The sequence below is a fragment of the Salvia hispanica genome, chromosome 1 (assembly GCF_023119035.1).
Source record: "Salvia hispanica cultivar TCC Black 2014 chromosome 1, UniMelb_Shisp_WGS_1.0, whole genome shotgun sequence".
NCBI lineage: Eukaryota > Viridiplantae > Streptophyta > Magnoliopsida > Lamiales > Lamiaceae > Salvia > Salvia hispanica.
The window spans coordinates 14,144,608-14,168,653 of NC_062965.1; the positions used below are offsets into that span (position 1 = coordinate 14,144,608).

General features: G+C 33.2%; 2 protein-coding genes across 2 annotated transcripts; one reads left to right on the forward strand and one right to left on the reverse strand.

Moving 5' to 3' along the window:
- The first annotated feature begins 9,885 nt into the window (after positions 1-9,885).
- Positions 9,886-11,838, forward strand: LOC125202757 (RNA exonuclease 4-like). The gene is made up of 7 exons (XM_048101206.1): positions 9,886-9,904; positions 10,020-10,171; positions 10,261-10,391; positions 10,468-10,679; positions 10,924-11,130; positions 11,217-11,297; positions 11,370-11,838. Exons 1-7 carry the CDS (start codon positions 9,894-9,896, stop codon positions 11,605-11,607), a joined length of 1,032 nt encoding a protein of 343 aa, XP_047957163.1. The 5' UTR covers positions 9,886-9,893; the 3' UTR covers positions 11,608-11,838.
- Positions 11,839-12,035: 197 nt separating this feature from the next.
- LOC125202837 (protein farnesyltransferase subunit beta) lies at positions 12,036-17,356 on the reverse strand. The gene is made up of 14 exons (XM_048101311.1): positions 17,203-17,356; positions 16,984-17,070; positions 16,580-16,685; positions 15,962-15,997; positions 15,716-15,798; positions 15,586-15,639; positions 15,265-15,316; positions 14,644-14,708; positions 13,937-13,993; positions 13,744-13,816; positions 13,257-13,343; positions 12,965-13,142; positions 12,675-12,799; positions 12,036-12,366 (listed from the first exon to the last, which is right to left on the reverse strand). Exons 1-14 carry the CDS (start codon positions 17,322-17,324, stop codon positions 12,133-12,135), a joined length of 1,359 nt encoding a protein of 452 aa, XP_047957268.1. The 5' UTR covers positions 17,325-17,356; the 3' UTR covers positions 12,036-12,132.
- Between the last annotated feature and the right edge of the window lie 6,690 nt (positions 17,357-24,046).

Consider the following 24,046-nt stretch of genomic DNA (forward strand, 5'->3'; position numbering starts at 1 on the left):
CATTTTGCTTTTTTTTAATGAAATTTTGTTAAGTGTTATTTTGTGAGTTAATGAAGAAAAAATAAATTAAAAAAGAGAGACAAATAGGGATAATGGTATTTTCATTTTAAAAAATGTTTATTTTTAATAGAATAATCCTAAAATAAAAACGTTTTATTTTTAATGAGATATAGTAAATATATATTCTCTCTCTGTACCAGTACTCCACATAATTGCAACAACAAAAAGAATGTGAGTTTTTTTCTTTATGGAAGTACAGTACATATTTACTTACTTACGTATTCTTATTTTTGTATGCTGAACATCATTCATATAAGTCCACATGTTGAAAATGGTGCATAAAGAATTCTAGAATTGAAATGACTAATTGTTAATACATTGAAATTGATCATTGAAACCGACTAGATTACCTTTGCTTGAAAAACTCAAGAAAAGTACAAATTTATTTATACACTAAGCAATCCCATAAATAATTTTCAAGGTGTAATCAACTTTAAAAAATTTGCAGAGCAAGCAAGGTGTATTATTCTTTGTAAAGATATGATATGATGCTATGACCCCTAAGTTTAGGCTTAAGAATGCGATGTTATTTTCTAACTAATATTTTTAAATTTATTTGTACCATTCATACCCATGGATTCTATACATGATTACTATAAAAATAAATTTATATAGTACTAGTATATTTTTATTTTATCTTAATTACTAGTGGTAGTATATTTTTATTTTATTTTAGGCAAGTGCTGACGTGGCATTAGGAGTGCAATATTTGTTTCAGAAATGAGGTGGTATTGGTGTTTTTCCTCCAAGGCTTTTGGTCATTCAGTTGCGCCCGTAATTGTCATTGCCTTTATATCTGGTGTATTATATATTTTTTAATCATTCACTACATATCTCTTCTTAGATTCATATTTATTCTTTATATGTATTTTTGTCCACATTCCAATACTATACATTCCAGCCTTCACCTCTTTCGCAATTGAGAGAATTAACATTAGCAAAAGACGTTAGGGTATGTTTGGTACACGTAATTGGAATTGAATTAGAATAAAAACTAAAATTTTGCCGACTTGAATATGAAGGAATTAATTCCAAATTAACCTTTTGTTCAATAAAAATGATATACATGTGAAGTGTGTAGAGTGTGTGTAGTGGTGTGTGCAAAATGTATGTGCAATGTGTGTGTACAATATGTGCAATGTGTGTAGATGTGTGTGCAATGTGTACACAGTGTGCAGTGTATGCGTGTATGTGTGTACAGTGTGTGTAGATGTGTGCAGAGTGTGTGTATGTGTGTGCAATGTGTGCAACGCGTGTGTGTGTATATGTGTGTGCAATGTGTGCAACGTGTATGTGTGCATTGTGTGCAAAATGTGTGTGCAATGTGTGTAGATATGTGCAGAGTGTGTGTATGTGTGTGCAATGTGTGCAACGTGTGTGTGTGTGTGTGCATTGTGTGCAAAATGTGTGTAGATGTGTGCAGAGTGTGTGTATGTGTGTGCAATGTGTGTGTGTGCATTGTGTGCAAAATGTGTGTGCATAGTGTGTGCAATGTGTGTAGATGTGTGCAGAGTGTGTGTATGTGTGTGCAATGTGTGCAACGTGTGTGTGTGTGTGCACATTGTGTGCAAAATGTGTGTGCATAGTGTGTGCAATGTGTGTAGATGTGTGCAGAGTGTGTGTATGTGTGTGCAATGTGTGCAACGTGTGTGTGTGTGCGCACATTGTGTGCAAAATGTGTGTGCAATTTGTGCAAAGTGTGTGTGTGCGCATTGTGAATGTGTGCAAAATATGTGTGTATGAGTGTGCAACTTGTGTGTGTAAAATGTGTGTATATATGTGTGTATGTGTGCAGTGTATGTTGAGTGCATGCAATGTGTGTGTGTAGTGTATGAGTGCACCCAATTTTATAACTATTTAAAATTTCAATTATCAATTTTTGAATGAAATTCAAATTGTAGAAATAGGAGGAATTATAATTTAATTTTAAATCTAAATATTTTACAGTACCACGCATAATATTTAGAACTGAATGTTACAATTTCAATTACACAAGCATGCTCAATTCCATGATAACATATGGAATCTTAGAAAATTTTCGAAGCTTAACTTCATTCCAAATGAATATTAGCTCAAAATAAAACAAATATCGTTATAGTCAGTGGCGGAACCAGAAATTTTACACTGGAGGATCCAAATCACATAACACAAGAATAATTAAAAAATAAAAAATAAGGCAAGAAAATGTATATTATAACATCATGATTCAAACATATATCACTTAAAAAGAAGATTCTAAAACCAACTAAAATTCCAGGTGCACTAAGCAGATTATATGTTGGGATTCCATTAATCCCCATAAAACCATATAGGTTCGCCACTGATTATAGTTATAAAGAGTACATAAGAATTCCCTCCGTCCCGCTTTAGCAGTCTCATTGACTTTTCTATCTTCTTTTTGTAAAAATGATAAAAAGTAGTTAAAGTAGAAAAATGATAAATCTAGAGAGACAATAATGTAGATAAGACTCTTCTCTATATTATTCTCTCTCTTAATTTACCATTTCTCCTCTTTAACTATTTTTTATTATTTTTACAAAAAGATGACAGAAAAATCAATGGGACTGCTAAAGCGGGACGGAGGGAGTATAACTTAGGTTGCCAATAAACCCCTTACACGGACTTCCTAACTCATGAAAATGATACAGTAATAAATCACTATCAAAATAAAGCAATAGACATTCTTTAATTGATTTCTAAACTAAACTATACCTTAAGTGCCAGTCTCATCATCATTGTTAAACTATATTAAAGTAACGTACTAACTATCAATTTTCTTTATTAAAAAATAATGTTATAAATCGGAGAAAGACAAGCCCAGAAAGCAACAAAGTAGCAAGTTTTACAACAATTATTCAATTGAAATTAATCATTAATTGTTACCAACCTCTTAAGTTTAGTTTATATCATACCAACAGTATATTCCGAGGGTGCAACCTCTTGCTCGGTAGTTGGGTTCCATGGCTCATCAAGTAAATTACAAATTTATTAGACATACATTTGTGAAAAAAATCGATTTGAACAATTTATTTTCCCATGATTTACACTTCTTATGGAAACAATTTTTGTATATTAATATATTTTTAAAAATTACTCCGTACAATGATTCTTTTGATGATGTTGATAGATCATAAAATTTCAATGACCCAAATGGTTCTTTCGAGTAAAAGGGAAAAATACGAAATTAGAGGCATTACATAACAAAATATTCCTAACTCATATTGCATATATACATAATTAAAGCTTTAAATATCACATCTAATGGTCCCATAATCTAAATGTCCTCTAAATTTAAGCCAAGATTGGTGACCAAGTTTGGCCCGACTACCATGAATAGATATACTACCATTTATAAATGAAAGACATTCATTTCATGGAATGTGATCAAATGCAAACTTTAAATATTGTACAAATTTCAAACTATGATCTGAACCGTTAAAAAATATCAACAGATAATAAAATAATAGCAATAAAAAATGTCTCGTTGACATTGTGTTGAAATTGTGTTGACATCAAAATCTTGAAATTTTACACTGCGTTGAAATTGTGTTGACGTTGTGTTGATACTATGTTAAAAAGTTTGGAGTTTGTACAATATATGAGTTTGTATTTTAACACTAACCTTCATTTCATTATATTCAAATTTTCATTTATTTCAATAAATTAATTATAAAATAGGATATTAAATTCTCAACTTTTTGTCATTGTTAAATGGGGGGTTTATTTGGAGAATGCGAAATGCGTTAATCTTTTGTTGGGAAAATTAACATGTCACCAAATTAAATATATAAACGGAATTTTTATAAAAACAGCTAATATGATTAATGAAAGTAATCATATTTTGGGACAACTATCATCCTGAGGTCGCCTATTGATCATTAAAGTAAATCATGTTAAAACTAAACTAAAAGATTGTGACGTTCAAAATTCATCAAAATTTATAAATCAAATTATCAAACACAAAATTAAAACTACAATACATTATACATATGAGGGAAAAAAATCGTTTTATGAAGCTAATACTCAATCCACTACAAATAAAAAACTAAAATCATTCGCCTTTTAGTACTCTTCTAACATAAAGTCTACAGTCAATTAAAAAATACGAGACCATCATCTACACATTTAGGTTTTTTTTGTCATCTTCCTTTTTCAATTCGTTCTAATTATTTACTTTTATTCTTCACAACAATCTTCCAACTTAATTATTTATTCGTCATTATCAGATATAGTTCCTAATATATCAATCAGGTTGGTGTTGATCTCATAACAAATTAGTTAGTTGGCAATGCAAGAATCCAGCATTCATAATATTGTGTATAAAACAAAAGAAGTACTCCGATATCATATTAGGTTGTGAGTTGCAATTAGCCACTTTCTTGAGTTAAAATAAATATGATTACGGCTGCGGTTAGCGAATTTGGGACAAATTTGTTATAGTAATGGATAATTGGTGAACCTAATGGCATTTATCACTTGGGCTATGGTGTGAAATTGGGGCTCCAATATTAACCCTTTTTTTCAGCCTATATTCATTTATACACTACTGATTCTGTTAATATTATTCGTAACAATAATTATGTAGCACTATAACAAAGAATCACTCATGAAGCCATGGTATTGGCCTATTGGGAGTTGTATTGGCAGCACTCACTAAATTAGGAAAAATTTAGATTATAACATAATTACCATTTCTAGCGAATTAAATAACAATATGATGTCACGTGTAAAAATTGTCTCCGCGGGACCTTAAAATCCAATGCATAAATACATTAGGCTGACAAATCGTACGGATTGGATTATTATCAGATCAATGTGATAACAACCCAACCCAATAAGGTCTAACACAAATTTTCAATTTGAATACGAACATGACCTGCTATTTTAATACGAAAACAACTTTAATACAACACAAACTTATTAACAACATGGTATAATTTGGATTGACATGACACGTAAGATGGATAACAACATGAACTTGACATATATATCTGCAATTTACAAAAATATTATGCATAATGTATTGTAGTTATAATTTACTATTTGTATTTTAGCTAAAGAAATTCTCTAATTAGGTGAATCTCATTCTTCCTTAATAATATTTCATCCATTTATTTTTAAATTTTTTTCCTACTTTAATAATTGTGTAATAAAATATATATCATTCCATTATTTGTAGTACTATGAGACAGAGAAAATATATATTTATATTGCATAAATTTTAAAATATCGTCCTGAATTGTGATAGAGTGGTTCATATCTCTATCATTTTCAGTTGCGCATCTCCCCTTGTACAAAAAGGAAGTATACTTTTTATCTGAGGTTGAGTGTGTAATGAAATGGATATAAATGGAAGTAAATATAAATAAAATACTTCAGCTCAAAAAAGGAAAAATATTTAAAAAGAAGTGGATATAAAAGGAAGTAAATATAAATAAGATACTTCAGCTTAAAAAAGGGAAAATATTTAAAAAGAAGGGTGGTCAAAATTTGACCACAATAATTTCCTTATTACTATGTCACACTCACAATCCATGACCAATTATGATATTCTTGCGTTACTTTCTCATTTTCTATGTAAAGGAAAACTCCTTTCCAATTTCAATATTCTTCAAGAGTTGGATCCAACCCAACATATCACCTTTTTACTGAAATTATTCGAAAACACAAGTTCAAGTTTAAAGTCAGGTTGAATCCCAAGTTAAACAAAAATTGCATTTGTATAATTTCAACTAGTCACGTGAATGCTAGTTTTACCCTCTTCATTTCACAGTAATTGAGTCATTTCATTTTCTACATTCATTTTAGAAAAATGATGATAAATATTTAAAATAGAGAGTGAGTAATAACAGTATAATGTAGTGAGAAGTTTTCTCTATATTATTTTTTCTTTTAATATACTTTCTCTTTAATTTAACTATTTACTAAAAAAAATTAAAATTAAGTGTAGTCAATTACTATGGAATAGAAGGAGTAGCTTTTTAGTTTCATAGAGAATAAAAAAATTAAAAACAAAATATCCATCTAATTAATTAAAACATCCAATTCCAGCATATATTGAATATCCATAGAAAGTGAAACGATGGCCCAAAACATTCCATGAAAATGGTTTGATCAGGACCCTGCAATTTATGAATCACACGTGTGACTACAAATCTTTGACCGTGTAAGAATCGAATCTTATACTATACCCCTTTCTTTTAGAAAGTGGAGGAAAAAAGATGCGAACAAAAAGCCTACCATTTCTTGTTGGCATATTCACAATGAGATTAACAGAATTTCCTAACCTAAGCAAGACTATGTTTTCATGTGCCTACACGTGTTCACAAACACATGTGGATTTTGAGTTGTGTTAGTGATTAGAGAAATTGTGTGAACTATAAATGATAAAGTAAACAAGTAGGAGAAAAGGATTGATACAAATATTGAGTATAGACTATTTTTATGAACCGATAAAAAATAAAATATTATTATAATCTATTTATACGGGATGGAAGGAATAGTAATATACTCGTTCATCACATTTTGAAACTAATTTGTTATGGAATTTTACCACAAGGGAATTAAATGTGCTAATAGTAGTTTGCTAAATATACGATTTCACGTGCATGGATTCGCGACCACCGTTCTCCAATCCGCGGGCACAAATGCTTGCAAATTTAAAAATATATAAAGATTAATTTTAATAGTATTTAGTTTTTGGCCCAATGTGCTAGCTCGAAATTCGAATGTTTAGGATTAGAATTATAAATTTATAATTTGATAAAATTTTAACTTGATTAGCCCGCAATTCAAATAGGACTTACCCAGAACCTAATGTCTCAGCTAGTTGGCATCTCTGGATGAGTTTGTCACTTATTAGGTCACCCATGAGAGAATATTTATTATGTTATAATTACATTATTAACAATGCACTTGCCAAACATAGTAAGTTTTGTACTTAATTTGTTGATGGATATTATTTCATTTAACAACGTACAATACATTTTTTTCGATTGGGAAAAAAATGCTCAAAGCCAACATAAAGGTGCGAGCAAGACAAGTTCACACAAAGCCAAAACCAACAACAAACAACCAAAAAACACACAAGAGCTCGATGACCCGCAACAAAGCCAGAAGACAACTCCAACTTAAAATGAAAACCAATAAGCCAACCAAGTAAGACACCAAAACAAGAAAGTAAAACCAACTAGTATGGGGACCAACCACTTGTGGAGACTTGACTAAAGGATATTTGTCATTTGGCTCGGTGGCAATGAGAATCTTGAACACCTTCCTTTCACCCAATACCCAATGCGCCCTAGAAGTTTTCTCCTTTCCAGCTCCCAATTAGGGTGATACTTTTGGAATACTACCTTGTTGCGGATGTCCCAAATAGATCAAAGAATAATGTAAAACATAGAGACCCAAATTTTCTTGTCACGCTTTCAAAACGGGGTTCCAAGCCAACACAGAAAACAAGCTAACAGATCTTTGGGAAGACAGAAGGAGATATTTCATAAGTCACAGCAAAAGTACCAAAGGATGTTGGGTCTTGCAGCAGAAAAAGATGTGTTCAATAGATTCAATTTCTTCCTTGCAAGTGAACAGAAATCATCTTCGACTCCTTTGAGGCCCATTTTAAAGAGTCTTTCTTTGATATTGAGCCTTTCTTGAAGAACAAAACAAAAAAAGAAGTTAGAATATCATCAAATAACAAAATCATGCACGATAATTTTGTTGTGCATATTACCAAACAATATTGTAGTACTATATTATTGGTCTAGAATAGCGGACAAAATCCAATATTCCGATGATATTTTTTCGAATGGTATCTGAATATAATTTGGTCCTACTTAGGTCAAAAGTTAGATCCAAGTTGACAAACTCCTTATTATGAATATTTCCTGTATTTGCTGGTCACGCAATTTAAAAAGGAAAAATAAACAGCAAAATATGAAGTTTAAAACAAACATACAAATTGAAAATCAATCAATCAGTATATAGTATTCCACCTATTCACGAAATTAATAATAACTTACTACTCGTATTTAGTCATTTTGGAACATCCACAGTCTAAAAATTCATTTACATTTTTACTAACTAAGCCTCATACTCCACAAAATAATTGACTCACACACGTATCCATATTTCATTAACTTTTTCCATTCACACTATTTTACGAATTAAACAATTTCTTCAAATTTGCACCAAATCAAAACCCTCCTAACAAAGATCTTGCATTTAATTACCTTCTCAAATCTGTAGTACTTAATTTTAGTTCTTTTCCGTAAAGTCAACATATTGCCTGAATACATGTTAGGGAAAGCATATATGCCCTTAAAATGATACCCATCGGTCGACCATTTAAATAGTCATTTTGCCATTTTGGGTGGTTCACTATTTATAAAAAATAAAACCATTTACTTTATTACATTTTTAGTATGCAGACCCCACTTTCAACTAACTTTTTACACGCACAATCTATTAGTTAAAACTAATACAGAGTACTAAAAATGGGTTCAACACGCCATACACTTTCTCTTTTTACTCTTCTTCACAAAGTCAAACAATATTTTAAACTCATGTCAAGTCAAAAGGGCTCTTTAAAGAGGAAGTATCAAGCACTACAAAAAAAATGTCGTTCACTCGTCGGTACAGCCCAAAAACACTCATCGTTAATCTTTATTACCGACGGATTTGCATTTGTTGAAATATTTTACCGAGCCGAGTGCGGTAGTCAGTAGGCAAATTGTCCGTCAGAATTATTATTGTTGTCGTACATCATACTTACCGACATAATATTACTCGTCGGTAATCCTATTATTTTCTAACAATTCTTTCGGTTGATATAATTTGAAACAAATTTTGGTTGTTTTATTTGTTGTTTATAGACAACTTGTTTTCAACGAACAAACAACGTAATAAAATAACACACCAACAAACCGAAAATGACTATAGATAAACAAACAAAGTATTTATTCATATAAATTCAAATTTAATTATTTACCAGCAGTAATTTCATAGATCATCATAAGAAGTAATCCATGTAACCGTCGTGGAACATACTCCTTTCAAAACAGACAATTATGGATCTCTATGTTTTACTTTATCATCACATAATCCATTCGGAATATTTGATATAAGATTAGTTTTCAAGCTTTCATTAATACTAACTGCGAGTTCGAGTTCGAGTTCGAGTTCGAATAGAGATGACTATTTGAAAGTATGGAGCCCGGACTTCCTATTCTCCCCAGTGCAAGTAATGGAAAAATTTTGGGAAGACAAAGAACCCGAACAAAGGTCAATATGTTTAATAATGTAGGAATGAGTCTTTAGAATACAGGTGGATTTTTGAGATTCTAAATTGGGAGGTCGAAAAGAAACGACTTTTATGGCGTCTTGGCACTTTTATGGGAGCAGACTCAGATTTTGTTATATGGGTGAGTGAGATAGTTGGAATCTTTTCTTTTGCACTAGCTGAGATCTTTTCTTTTGGTTTTGTCTTGCTCGTTGTTTCACTCGTCTGGCATTATGGCTCGAACCTCAGCTTTGCCCCTGTTTATCTTAAAACAACTGCCTGCTGCTTCAGTTCAACTTGACAAGTTCCATGCGCAAAGAGAGATGCCTGCATAAAATATTCTTGAAGCTAAAATATGTGGGCCCACAAAGCATTTGGATTGCCACGAATGTTTATTTCTAAAATTGCAGCTGAATTATGCAGAAAATCATGATGTGACCAATCAAGGTGACGAATCTTTCAAAAAAATAAATTAAAATAAAATAAATCGGCCATCAAATATAAATAGCTGTGCATGATCTTCACCAAGTGCAAGCAACCCCAAACCTCTTTCATGGACAACAGGTACAATGCTTATATTAGTATAGGCTTGTGGTTTCATGCATGGTTTGAAATTTAAATATATTTATATATATTAGTATGTATGGTGTAATATAATCTCAATTTGAATTATTGTCAGGAACAAATGTGCAGCCTGCTACAGGCAGTTCAACAAGATGGAGCATCTTGTTGAACACATGAGGATTTCATTCCACTCGAATCACGAACCGATATGCGCAATCTGCCACAAGCATTGCCGCTCCTTCGAATCTCTCCGAGAGCATCTCATAGGTATGTTTCAAACTAACTATACTATAGTGTTTTAATTAATTCATTCATTCATTCATTTCCAAGTTATAAAATGGAATTTTATGGAGCAGGACCTCTGCCTAAAGCGGAATGCGAGAGGATATTCAAGGACCGGGGATGCGATGTTTGTCTTAATATTTTCAGCAGCCGGCATGCTCTTCATCACCACAGAGACAAATGTCACTTCTCCCGCGGAAGCAATGTAACTATTAACTTTAGTCTGTTAATTTAGTTAGTATTATTCTTACATCCTCTAAATTTTCGTGTTCGAATATTAGGGTATCCTGTACAGAATGGCAAACTTGGGAATTCAAGACGAGTTGAGGATGGACAACGCCAGAGGCAAAGTGGTGTCCATGGCTTGCAAAATGGTGGGAGGAGGGAGCGATGGCTCCTTGGACCTTTGCGCCCGTGTCTGCCTTATTGATGAACATCAAAACCTTATATTTCACACCTATGTCAAGCCTAACCTTCCTGTCACTAATTACAGGTACAAAACGGTTCTCAGATACATTAATATCAGTTGGCATCACAAAACATATCAGTTCATGTTCTCAGATACATTAATATCAGTTGGCATCACAAAACATATCAGTTCATGTGAACTGATATGTTTTGTGATGCCAACTGATATTTATGTACTTGCAAACTTATGTAGCTATGTGTTGTGACTTTAAGAAAATTTCTGAAATGAGCCAACTCCTATACTCATATATAATAAATATGGTTTGTAGGTACGAGACGACAGGCATAAGGCCAGAGTATTTGAGGGATGCGACCCCAGTGAGGCAAGTTGGGAGGAAGATTCAGGACTACTTATGCAATGGGGAGCCAATATGGCAAATAAGGTCTAGAAGTGGAAAAGCTCGGATTCTTGTAGGCCATGGCCTTGAGCACGATTTGAAATGCTTGGAGGTTGAATATCCTGAATTGCTCATCAGGCAAGCCTAATCAAAACATTATTTCAATTAGAGAGATCTCAAGTAGTAGTTAATATGTGACATTGTGTTTTTGGCACCATATATAGGGATACTGCAAGATATCCGCCATTGATGAAGACGAGCAAGTTGAGCAACTCGTTGAAGTATTTGGCAAGAGCATATCTTGGGTAAGTGGATTTGATATATGACCATATATGGTGTTTACTCATATAGTTGAAGTTGTATTATTGAATGTGCAGATATGAGATTCAGAATGGGGTGCAAGATCCGTACGAGGACTGTGTTGCGACGATGAGGCTGTACAAAAGAATGAGATCACAAGATCATAGGGTGGAGAGTTATCCATTGGCTTCTGATCAACAGAACCGGAATAACTTTGCATCGTGGAGGCAAACCGAGCTAGAGAGAATGACCCCGGAAAGGATGTTGGAGATGTCTAGATCAGATTACTATTGTTGGTGCTTGGACTCCAAATGAAGTCCACATTCATTTGGTGCACAGCAAGAAATGTTCAACCATGTGCTATGATCTCTATTTATTTCCCTTTTTATGTAGTGGATTTATGTGTAGTATCAGAAGAAGCAAAAATGCCATTGCTATGAGCACTTAGATTGTTTCTATTTCAGTGATAAAAAAAATTTCCTGGAAATTTGAGAGTTTGTAGTGTTTTGAGGCATATATTTTGTTATAATGTGGTTGGTTTGAGCATTTTTTTATCTTCTATTGCCTTCTAATATGTCGTTCATTTATACATACATGGTTACAAACTATGTTTGTATATGACTCATGATATTATTTGTAAATATAAATTTAAACACAATAAATCATAATTGAACCAAACATAAAATTAACTTAAGGAATTGATTTTGGGGCACGATGGTGACAACAAAAGGTAAACAAGAGAATTCCAAATGTCAATTACTCAAGGGTGAGCCTCATTATAACTTAAAAGTGATTGTTACATAATACTTTTCATGATACAACTAAAAAAACTAGAAATTCCTAGGCTCTCGCGAAGAAGTTGTACGCTTCATAATATTTATCTAAAACTATGTTATGCAGAGGATGAACAGGTTCTACCAGATTGGAATAAGGCCCCATTACATCTCTAGACAGAGGTGGAGAATCTGAATCTCTTTTGTTGCAGTGTTGGCAGACGGAGAGTCCGCTGAGAACGTAGCACGTATGATAGTGATCTCTCCGCTTCCCCGGCTTGTCTCTGAAACCTGCCTCCTCCTGCACAACACATATTCATCATATTAAAAGACCCATTTCAGAGTAGTTTGTTTCTTGTTTCTTCTACCGGGTGCCATACATGAGGTCGTAAATATGATCAGAAATGGAGCCTCTCGTTGAAGTGTAGGGACGTAAAAATTAATACTGGTATAGGTTAAACATGAGGCCTTAAACTGGGAATGTGTTGCTTTCCCGTATGATGGTTGGTATTCAGCTAGGCCTATATTTTATTAACAGATTGTTTTCATATTTCAAGGCGTGTTGCTAACAAGGCAACTATCTCTACATAGTACAGGATCGAAGAATACCTGCGTGCAGAGAAGAATGTATTGCTGCAACGCCATGCTATTGAAAAGAGGTTTCATGCCTGTGGGCCTTTTGATAAAATCATAACCATTATTCAACCCCATTGCAGCAGAAGCACTGTGGCTTTCTGTATCAATAAGAATGAAGAGTGTCACAGACGAAAAGAGTAGGGGTTTAGCCAGTTAAAATCTCGATATATATATACAGAGAAAGAAATCCCTGCTGGACTACGAAAACAAGTCATATATGGAAATGAAACACAGAATTAGTCAGCATCCAAGCCTCTGAGTACCTCCTTTTGTGGGTTCAGAGATGTCTGCTGGCGAAGAAGACCCCTCTGATACTTCTCCATCATTGTCCGAAGACTCATTGCCACTTTCTGTACTGCAGTCGAGCTCAAAGGTATCTGGAAGGCCCAGTTGTTTATTTACCGTTACATGTAGTCTTTGAATTATTGCAGCCACAGCTCCCTGCTTAGATTACAATCAGTTACTGTATAATGTATACACCATTGCTTGCATATAGTTTATAATATAATGTTTAAATTTATTTGCATGGTTTAATTACTCTGAATCTTAGCTTACCTGCCAAAAAGAGTAGCATCCATCAACCAACTTATTTGTTCTGCCTTGAAACCCACCTTCTATTCCTTGCCTGAACACCACCCAGTTCTGAAATATGATTGGTAAAAATTCTTACTTGCACTTATAGCTAATAATTAGCCAAAAATAGTAAAGAAAACTCCAACGAGTTCTCAGGATCCAAGTCAAAGCTTCGCCTGTATTCACTCTTTTTTTTACTGTCTATTCTGTTATTTCCGTTCCTTTTCAAGGCTAATTTACTTAGTTACTTAGTACATTCCCTGTAAATGTTTAGCTCAAAATTCTTTTTATTTTCAAATATTTATATTTTATTTTTATATCTCGGGAAGGGGAGGGGGAGAAAACAAGAAGATGATGCAGATCAGACTTTCACACTGAAGATGATGCATTTAGATTATTTTAGTAAGTGTACAAATTCAGGAAAAACCAGGGTTTCTATGTCCATCCTAAATGAGATAAAGAAACTCACAAGCAATCCAGGCAAGTTCAAACGATCAGCCTCGTTGATCAATACCATTGCAGCCAAACCACAAAATGTATACCTGAAGGAGCATGATCAGAGCGAGAGAGCTTCCTTTATTAACAAGCATCCAAAAACAGAGCTTGCATATATAAACCTAGAATTGGATGAGTATGAATCAATTTTTGAGAAAGGAACTTACCCACCATGAGCTTCTGAGAAAGGTTCACCAGCTATACCACCTTCATAAGTCTGGCAACTATAAAAGGTAGCAACGTGCATATCTTCAGTAAATCTTCACATAAACAAATATTTGATGCAGTGTGTATTGTGTATGTGTGTGTTTGTGTTTGTGTTCGTGTTTGTGGGTGATATCAATGGAAAGATCCATCATGATATATTACAGATCTTGTCTCCATCAGTATCTTTTATTTAATTATCAGAATTTGCTTTGATTTTTGTTTTCCATTTGCTTTCCGAGATTAGTTTGAGTAGTCAGTATTTGATATGATTTTGATTTGTTTACTTGCTTATCTTTAAGCTGATTTCTTTCCTAGTCGCGAGATTTGTAGGAGTCCTATAAATAGCTTATCTTTGAAAGAGCTAGATACCTCAGAAAATGAAGTGTTTAGGACGGTATCAACTGTAGGCCTCTTTTGAGGATTATTAGGTCTCTTTGGGGGATTGTTCTTTGAGTTTTAATTCAAGTTTTCGTATTTTGTTTTCCTATGTTCTCATTATTTTTGTGTTGAACTGCCTTTACTCCATAACTGTGTATGTGAGTATTGTGAGTGTGCAGTGTGCAATCTTACATTCCAGAAAATATATAAACCAATGAACACATAACAACACTGCATGATGCATAAGGTGGCGGAACATATATTAAGTATACAAACAAGTAAAACGAACCTTACGATGTAGTCTCCTACATTTTGTATTAGCCTATCATCCAAAATGTTAAGAACACTGGCCACCTAAATAAAACAAGAAACAGAATATGAGAAAATGACTAAAACGGGTCAGAATTAAGCAATCAAGCCTTGGTGAAAAATGCTTAATGATATTCAACAATGTTATGCAACAGCAACAACAAATGGAATCCCAACTAGCCAATCAGCTAGGCATAGTTTGACTTGGATTTAAACCCCACAAGGTCAGACTAAATGAACTAAAGGACCCAATAAATATGCGAACCAGCTAAGCAACAAAGACAGAGATACCGTCAAAACTATGCTGGAAATGTTTTCTATTGAACTGTAAAGTAAAGACCTACTATTATATTACCACTAGATTATTAGTTCCTATCTCTGCTATATTGGTTACTTATACAGAACAAAATGTAAAATGCAAAGTTATATTTGCATCTCAGTCCGTGGAAAGTGAAAGGGTCACCACTAGTGAGGCCATCTAACAGCAAGAGTCAAATCACTAAGGACATAAAGGGCATCTCATAGCATTCTTAAAAAATTGTTCGAGTGATTGAGCATTTCATCGGTATTTATCAAGAGTATTTTCAAGTTTTCAACTTACAGATATTGCAGTGTAGCAAGCACGGACATCTACTTCTCCACCATCATGCATCCTGAGAGGAATTACTTTTAGACATACACAGAGACACAACACATAATGCTACGAAACGAATGAACTTTTGTACTCATAAACAGAGACATGACACATGATGTAGTGGCCAAGTAGGATACCCATGCATCTGACACTGGTCAGCAAATGTAACATACTGAAGCTCTATTGTAATGCTTGGATATGGAACTACAGTACTTAATATATAAATACACTCCTCTCCATTCAAAGAAACTACCATCAACAAGCACTCAGGGGAACACTGTGCAGTACCTGAAGCCACCACTTGCAACTTTCATTCGCAACAGAAAATCATACAGCTTTTCTCTGCAAATATAAAATGATTGTAATGTAAAAACAATAGACATAGTATACAACTAAGAGTCCAAAAAAAGGTTGGCACCTATTTATTGATGATAGAGAATTCTGACCCCCCACGGTAATAAGTGCATTAACTGCAGCATAAGTTGTTGCAAGATGAGGCATCTGACAGTAGTAGGAAAAAATCAATTAGTAACATGACAAGAATGGCAATAAGTTTAATTATAATCCTATCCTTAACCTGAGCTGCAAGTCTACCTGATTTTGGAAGATACTAGCCTATATTAATTCTTAAAATGGAAAAAACTCAAAACATAAGATATCCTACCTGACCTGGTCCACCACCATATCCACCATCTTGGTCCTGTATAAGACATTAGCCAAATCTGAATCAGAAAAGTTGGACAGGAGATCTAGAAAAATACTAATGGCAAAATTGATCACAGATGTTAAGGTTTACAACATGGAACAACCAGCTCCTATCTCTAAACACACAATTGAATACCTAGAGTAAAAAAATCACAATATTTTAAACATGCAGTGAAAGAATTGAGGAAATTCTGAGCTACTAGAATAGACTGGGGGAAAACATAACAGGGTCAAGAAAAAAGCCTACAAACTAAAAGCCCAAGCCACACATGGCATGCAAATTGTGATTCTTATCTCTGTCTGCAGTTCAAACTTTAATTGATAGGGAGCTTTTAGATTCTGGCAAGAGAAAAGTCATATTTTTATCTTCAAACTCTTTCAAATATAATCAAAATGCCCAACTTTCTGTCTCATTAGTTCAATAGCATTATCCTATTACATATTATGTCCGAAATAAGAGGGTTTCCAGAAGTAGAAAGTGAGTAAGTTGCTACTCCGAGCAATACAAGAAAAAGTTGCTACTCCGAGCAATATCGCTACGATCCTGAAAACAGTACTGAATCAAATCAAATCTAACCTGGCATCTGCTGAGAAAATCAATAAAGCCATTTTCCAATTTGTCGTCAACACAATCCCCCAACAAAGCAATGGATTGTATGATCCAATAGCAGAGCCAGGGTCGGCTAAATATCAAAAAATCAAAACATTAGCATACTATTCTTCAGAAAATAACAAATTCTTCAGAAATCAAAATCATAACTTTAGCGCGATTAACTTCATAGCAAAACTGATCAAATAGCATAACTATCTGTACAATCTACAATAAAACAATCATAATCACAATTTGTTGCCACAGGAGCTGCAGTTTTATATTTAAATCAAGCACTAATAACGTACACAAATGTAACACTAGAAACAATTAAAAAGGCAGGCATACAAAATTCGAAAATAACTGTACTGAAAGATGAAGAAAGAGCGTACTTAGCATCCAAAACACAAAAGTTACGGCCGAGCTGCTTCAGACTTTCAGTAAGATACTCAATGTGATTCTCGCGCAGAACCTCGAAACTACAAATCACGCGTCAACATACACACGAAATCAGATTGAATTTAAGTAAGGAACATCAGGTATTGATTTCAATCAATAATTTGAATTTAGGATACAGAAACCCTAGCTGTGAGGAATTGTGGGGAACTCACTTGATAGATTGAGCCTGGGGAGGAAGGTGATAGACAATATCGTAAAGTCGGAAACATTGACTCTGTACCATCCATTGATCTTCCTGTGATGTAGTTCCCTTCATCAAATTCTCCCTCGCCATCACAGTTGTGGCGGCGGTGCTCTGTTGCGGTGTTGATGCTGCAGTTTGATTTTGGCCGTTTTAAATAAATTATTTTAAAGGGAAATTGGTCTCTAAAATCATGAACTTTACCTAAAATTTGGTATTTCCCATAAACTTTGAAATTGGTATATAATATAACGAACTTTGCATTTTGTTTGGTATTTTCCAAACTCACTCAAATAAGATATTTTCATCAAAATTTTATTTAACGTAGGCAACCGTGATATGTTTTATAATATTTTGAACCACTTTTTAAGTTCATAACATGTAGGATAAAAAGTTACGTTGAAAATCACGTTGATTTAATTGTGTGAAGTATGATGAAAAAGCCTCGTAAGTTAGTCAAATATAGTAATAGACATGCCGTGGGAAATACCAAACAAAATGCAAAGTTCGTGATATTATATACCAATTTCAAAGTTCATGGGAAATACCAAATTTTAGACAAAGTTCATGATTTTAGAGACCAATTTTCCTATTTTAAATTATAAATAAGTCTAAATTGGAGAATATTTTATGCAATTTAATCAATTTTTAGTAAATTTTATAACTTTAAAAGGTAAGTAATAAATCATATGGGTCGCTCAATTGTTTTAGATTAAAGTAATATAAATTGAAGAAGGGAAATTATTCAATTTAGTTAAAATTTTTAGTAAATTCACAATTTTAATAAATACTTTCCATGTACTACTGTACTTGTTCCTGGTATATTTATGATCATTTAAAATTTTTAATTAAAGTATTCAAAAATTTTAAGATTATTTAACACTTGCAATAATAACAAATTAACAGAATTCGGATTTTAAAGAGAGAAGTTTATCAATATTTAGGCTGAAGTATGGTAGAATAGTGCAAAATGCAAGTAGTTTAATTTATATGTTTGAATATAAAATGTTATGGAAATATACAAATAAAATTTATAAAATCAGTAAAGTGTATCATGAGTGTTTTCTTTCATAAAAACTTTCTTTGTATGCGAATATATGGTTGCAAACTAAATCTTTAAATATTCATGACTTTAATTCCTTAGACAACAATATAACTAAAAATAGTTATTTTAAAATTACTAGTTCAATACAAGCTAGAGATTGACCTTAAGTTCTTGCGTTGTATACAAGCTATAACTAGAATGATAGTCTTAGATGTAATGTAATGAGTTGTTTTTTTGTTGTGGTTTAGTACCTATGCCTCTTGCATGACCCAAATGACAATCTTGCTTCTTGATTTATGTACTTTGCTTCTTATGATAAGGGGATGGGGATCCTCTGTTGTGCACAAATACACAGCAGTAGTCTTGGATGTAATGTAATGAGTTGCTTTTTTTTGTTGTGGTTTAGTACCTCTGCCTCTTGCATGACCCAAATGACAATCTTGCTTTTTAATTTTTGTACTTTGCTTCTTATGATAAGGGGATGGGGATCCTCTGTTGTGCATAAATGCACAGCAGCCCTATTTGTGCCCTGCTGTGCATTTGTGCACAACAGATGATCTTCTCCCATGATAAAGTTAGTAGCATTGTCTTGTTAGTCGTTAATTGATCACAATACTTAAATTTCTCATTTTTTACTTTTCCTAAAAATTCTCACTATTCCAATATCACTACTACAAATAGGTATCACTACTATAAAATGCAAGTAGTTTAATTTATATGTTTGAATATAAAATGTTATGAAAATATACACATAAAATTTATAAAATCAGTAAACTATATCATGAGTGTTTTCTTTCGTAAATACTTTCTTTGTCCGCGAATATATGGTTGCAAACTAAATCTTTAAATATTCATGACTTTAATTCCTTAGACAACAATATAACTAAAAATAGTTATTTTAAAATTACTAGTTCAATGCAAGCTAGAGATTGACCTTGAGTTCTTGCATTGTATACAAGCTATAACTAGAACGATAGTATTGGATGTAATGTAATGAGTTGCTTTTTAGTTGTGGTTTAGTACCTCTGCCTCTTGCATGATCCAAATGACAATCTTGCTTCTTGATTTTTGTACTTTGCTTCTTATGATAAGGGGATGGGGATCCTCTGTTGTGCACAAATGCACAGTGGTAGTCTTGGATGTAATGTAATGAGTTGCTTTTTTGTTGTAGTTTAGTACCTCTGCCTCTTGCATACCGAAATGACAATCTTACTTCTTGATTTTTGTACTTTGCTTCTTATGATAAGGGGATGGGGATCCTCTGCTATGCACAAATGCACAGCAGCCCTGTTGTGCCCTACTGTGCATTTGTGCACAACAGATGATCTTCTCCCATAATAAAGTTAGTAGCAATGTCTTGTTAGTCGCTAATTGATCACAATACTCAAATTTCTCATTTTTTCCTTACCTAAAAATTCTCACTATTCCACTATCACTACTACAAATAGGTGTCTCTCTCGGTGGAGAGATATTGCAAAGGTACGACAAATTTGGTTGTTCCTTATTCGACCATACTATAGATTACAACAACCATGAATGCTTCTCATCCGACTCTGTCACCGCATACTTTAAAAATCACTTGTTCATCATCGCGCTATGACATAAGCGTGTAAATGGTCTCAGCATGACACATGCAATGTTTGGTATGACAAATCTAGTCTTAAAGACCAAACTAGAGACCAAATTATGGCCCTTAGATCTAGTTTTTAATGGATGAGATGAGATGATGTAGTGAAAATTTTTGCCTTTATTAGGTAGCCAAATTACTTCAACCAATGGTATTTTTGTCAAATTACATTTATATTTATTACTCCATCCAATAGATTTATTACTCCATTGCAATAGTTAATTACTTCATTCCACTTTGAATTTGAATTTGTTTAACCTTTTTACAAAATTTAAAGCGAATAGAATGTGTGAAGTGTTTTCAAAATGAAGTATAGAATGTGTGAAGTGTTTTCAAAATGAAGTATTTATTCTTTATTATGATGTATATCAATGTTTATGAAGTTATAACATCATTTAATAAGGTAATGAACTAAGTAATAACCCATTGAAGTTCAATAAAGTAAAATCTTATTGTGATAAACGATATACTTGTTGAATGATGTAAATGCACATATGAATTAAGTAGTGATCACTCTCCTCATATGCTCGAGAATCCCTTAAAGTAATAACCTAGTCGGATGAGTGGGGCTAGTTTGGCGGCGAAAGTATTTATGAGCGTGGTTGGCCATCTGAGTTGGGGTTTTGGGGACTACGTAGTACCTGGAGATGTTCCTCCAGTCGCCCTTCCCGTACTTGTTCAGCCCCATCAGAAACAGCCTGATATGAATCAATAACATTTGATCTCATGCTTTCAATTTCTGAGCTAAACAAAAAATTAAATTAAAAGCAAAATTTATTGATGTTCTTCTTCAGTCCATGGGATGCTTCTGCGGCATGGCTAGCCAGATTAGCCTCTGATGTCGTCAAGGTTTTCCATCTCGTCGAGCATGGCTGGGGCGTCGTGAAGGGGGTAGTCCAGGAAGGGGAAGTGGCCAGATTCGATGAGCTCGAGGTCTTGCACCAGTGCCTCGGAGTGGAGCTTGACGTCGTCAAGGGATCGCCATGGGACCTTCGCAGCGAGGCTCTCGAAGAAGTTCAGAGAGGAGTGGTCCACCTCGGCCAAGGCGTTTTCGAAGTGGTATACGTGTATAGAGAGAGAAGTGGGTTGGGTTTGGGAAGATAGGAGATGCATATAAAGTAACCGCATAATATTTGATCTTCCAAAATTATCCTTTTGTTAATAAAAAAAATCAGATAATTTGTAATTATTAAAAACCATTAGATATGATTAATGGATGGATGAGATTAGATCTCTAATTCGGTCTTTAAAATTGGTTCGACATTGATCATAAATCTGTCAACAGAATTATAATGGCGTGGACACAAACAATGTGTACCAAGATTTTGTGCAACTACAGCATCGTGCATACATGTTTGGTATTCATGATGTTACTATAATTATAACATAGATTATGGAATAGTTTTATGACCAATTTTGTGTAGGTCGAGACTGTAATACACATGTTTACATTCATGGCGTTACAATAATTATAGCATACATGATACTCTTATGACCGATTTGCTACATTCCCAATTTACCATAAATTCAATATGAAATAATTGGATTGCGAAAGCAATCTGAGTAGAAATTGAGACGATTGTGATTGGTTTCTTAAGCTAAGCATTGCATTCAAATTAGTAGTTGTCAGTTTTGCCACGACTTAGCTTTTATCACTTTGTCATCAATAAGATTATCCTTTAATTTACATAATAAACAGACAGAGACATAAATGATGACAAATTGCAATGTCTTTTAGTTGGTTTTATATATAGCAAGTGAAATAGCAATAAATCATTTTAAATTATTCTAGAGATAGTGTACATTAAAACACACACACATTTGAATCATTAATATTTTGGTAGATTGTAATAATGTACAGATAATTATGAGTAGATAATTTTTTTTAGATATAGACATAATAATGTGCAGATTATCGCTCTTGTCGCTTGGCCCATTGCTCATCGTGAATTCATCAATGGCAGCCATAGCTTTGTTGGATAAATTCTTAATTTTTTATTTTATTATTTTATGATGTACATCTAAGATGGCTTTTGACTAATTTCGACTGAACAAAGAGGTTGTGCGATTGAATTTGATTTCTAAAACAGAAACTCCCGAGTTAACCCAAGTAAATTTATGCTCCAACCATATAATATGATCGATTATATTTTTGAATTAATTTATAATTATACTCATATTCATCCGTTGTACTCCCTCCGTCCTACATAATTTGTCTCATTTTTCAATTTCGGTCCGTCCCACATAATTTGTCTCATTTCACTTTTACTATTTTTGGTAGGGGACCTTATATTCCACTAACGCATTCCTACTCACATTTTATTATAAAACTAATATATAAAAGTAGGACTCACATTCCACTAACTTTTTCAACTCACTTTTCATTATATTTCTTAAAACTCGTGTCCGATCAAAGTGGGACAAATTATGTGGAACGGAGTATTTATTTTTGGATCATCATATTATAGTTGAATAATTTATCTTTTTAACAAAATTCAACACATACAATCTCTCTCAACTTTATTTTATTTTACTTTCTCAAATTTTAATCTATTGTTCTTAATCTATTTTATTCTTCTCAAATTTAATTAATTAAATATTTTTTAATCTTTGCGTTCAAAAGACACTACGGATGATAACTACTTTTCCATCTAATTAAGCCTGATTAGTATTCCCTTTTGGAGTTTCCACCTAAATTGTTTCGTTTCTTTTTAGGGCATTCGCAATGGTGCGAACGATGCTGCAGCACCCGAACGATGGATTAATCATTGTCCGCGCCCGATACATCGTCCGCGGATGATACGCGGAGGATACCCCATCGCCGTCGCATCGTCCGCCACTATGGACGACGCGGACGATCCGACGCGCTTCCGTTTTTTTTTTTAATTTTATTAAATTTTCAAAACCTATTTATACCTCTCATTTTCACTTCATTTTTCACTCTCTTTACTCTCAAATTCACACTACATTTTCTACATTTCAAGCAAAATGGATTCTGGAGATTAGATAAATTTAGAATTTCCCTTTAATTGTGTTGTTTTTATTTGTTTATTTTTATTTACATTTGCAAACATAAAAATATAAATACAAAATAGAAGTAAAATTTTTATGGCGTCGCTTAGGGCGGGCTATAGTCCGCCCCACTGTAGGTGGAAGGGGCGGAGGATAAAATGCTGATGTGGCGGTGTATAAGGCGGGGCTTAGGGCGCTGCATAAGACGCCCCATTGTGGATGCCCTTTAGCAAATATAATAACAATTTTATCCTATTGTACTTTATCTATCTACTTTAATTTATTTAAATTAAAATTATCAATTGGAGTATTATTTTCTTAAATCTTGCGGCTAAAAAAACGCTATTTTAATAGGATTCTAAATATTTCAATCCACCTGATATTCTTTTTTTAAATAAGTTTTATGAATTATTAATTATAAATTGTAATAATTCCTTTATATTATTGGTGTTGAGTTGTACTCTTTCATTTTTTTTAACAAAATTCAACATATTTAATATTTTAATTTTATTCTTTTTAGTAGTATATTTTAATGAGTGATGATAAACAATCAAATTTTGTACAATCAAAATAAGGTTATATTAATAATTTGATATATTAATTATATATTAAAATAATAAATATAGTAAGTGGACAAGTTAAAAAGACTTATTAGCCTTTAACCACATTTTTTATTTTTATATTTGAATTTTCTTTCTATTGATTTTAAAATTGAATTAAAGTATGCACTAATTATATTTATGGTTCCGAAAAAGAAAAAAAAATTTATACACAGATCATAAATATATGATCACAATATTATCCACTTTCCATGTACTATATATGCATCCATATATTTTAATTAAATGAATAAATAAACCTTTTTTTTTCAAATAAACTAGGTTTTGGTTGTACAAAACTTGGTCACATAGATTTGTCGTATTTGAATTTCGCATGATTTATTCATCATTCTTAAAGAAATGCAATGAGATTAATGGAACCTGTCGTAAGTAGACCTGCCAAAGGTTTACCGAATCAACGGTTAAAACCAAAACCATAACCGTAATCGCCGGTTTTGATTTCGAACCGAAACCGTGTCGGAACTGCCGGTTCCGGACGGTTTCCAATCGAAACCGCGAAAAACCGTCAAAA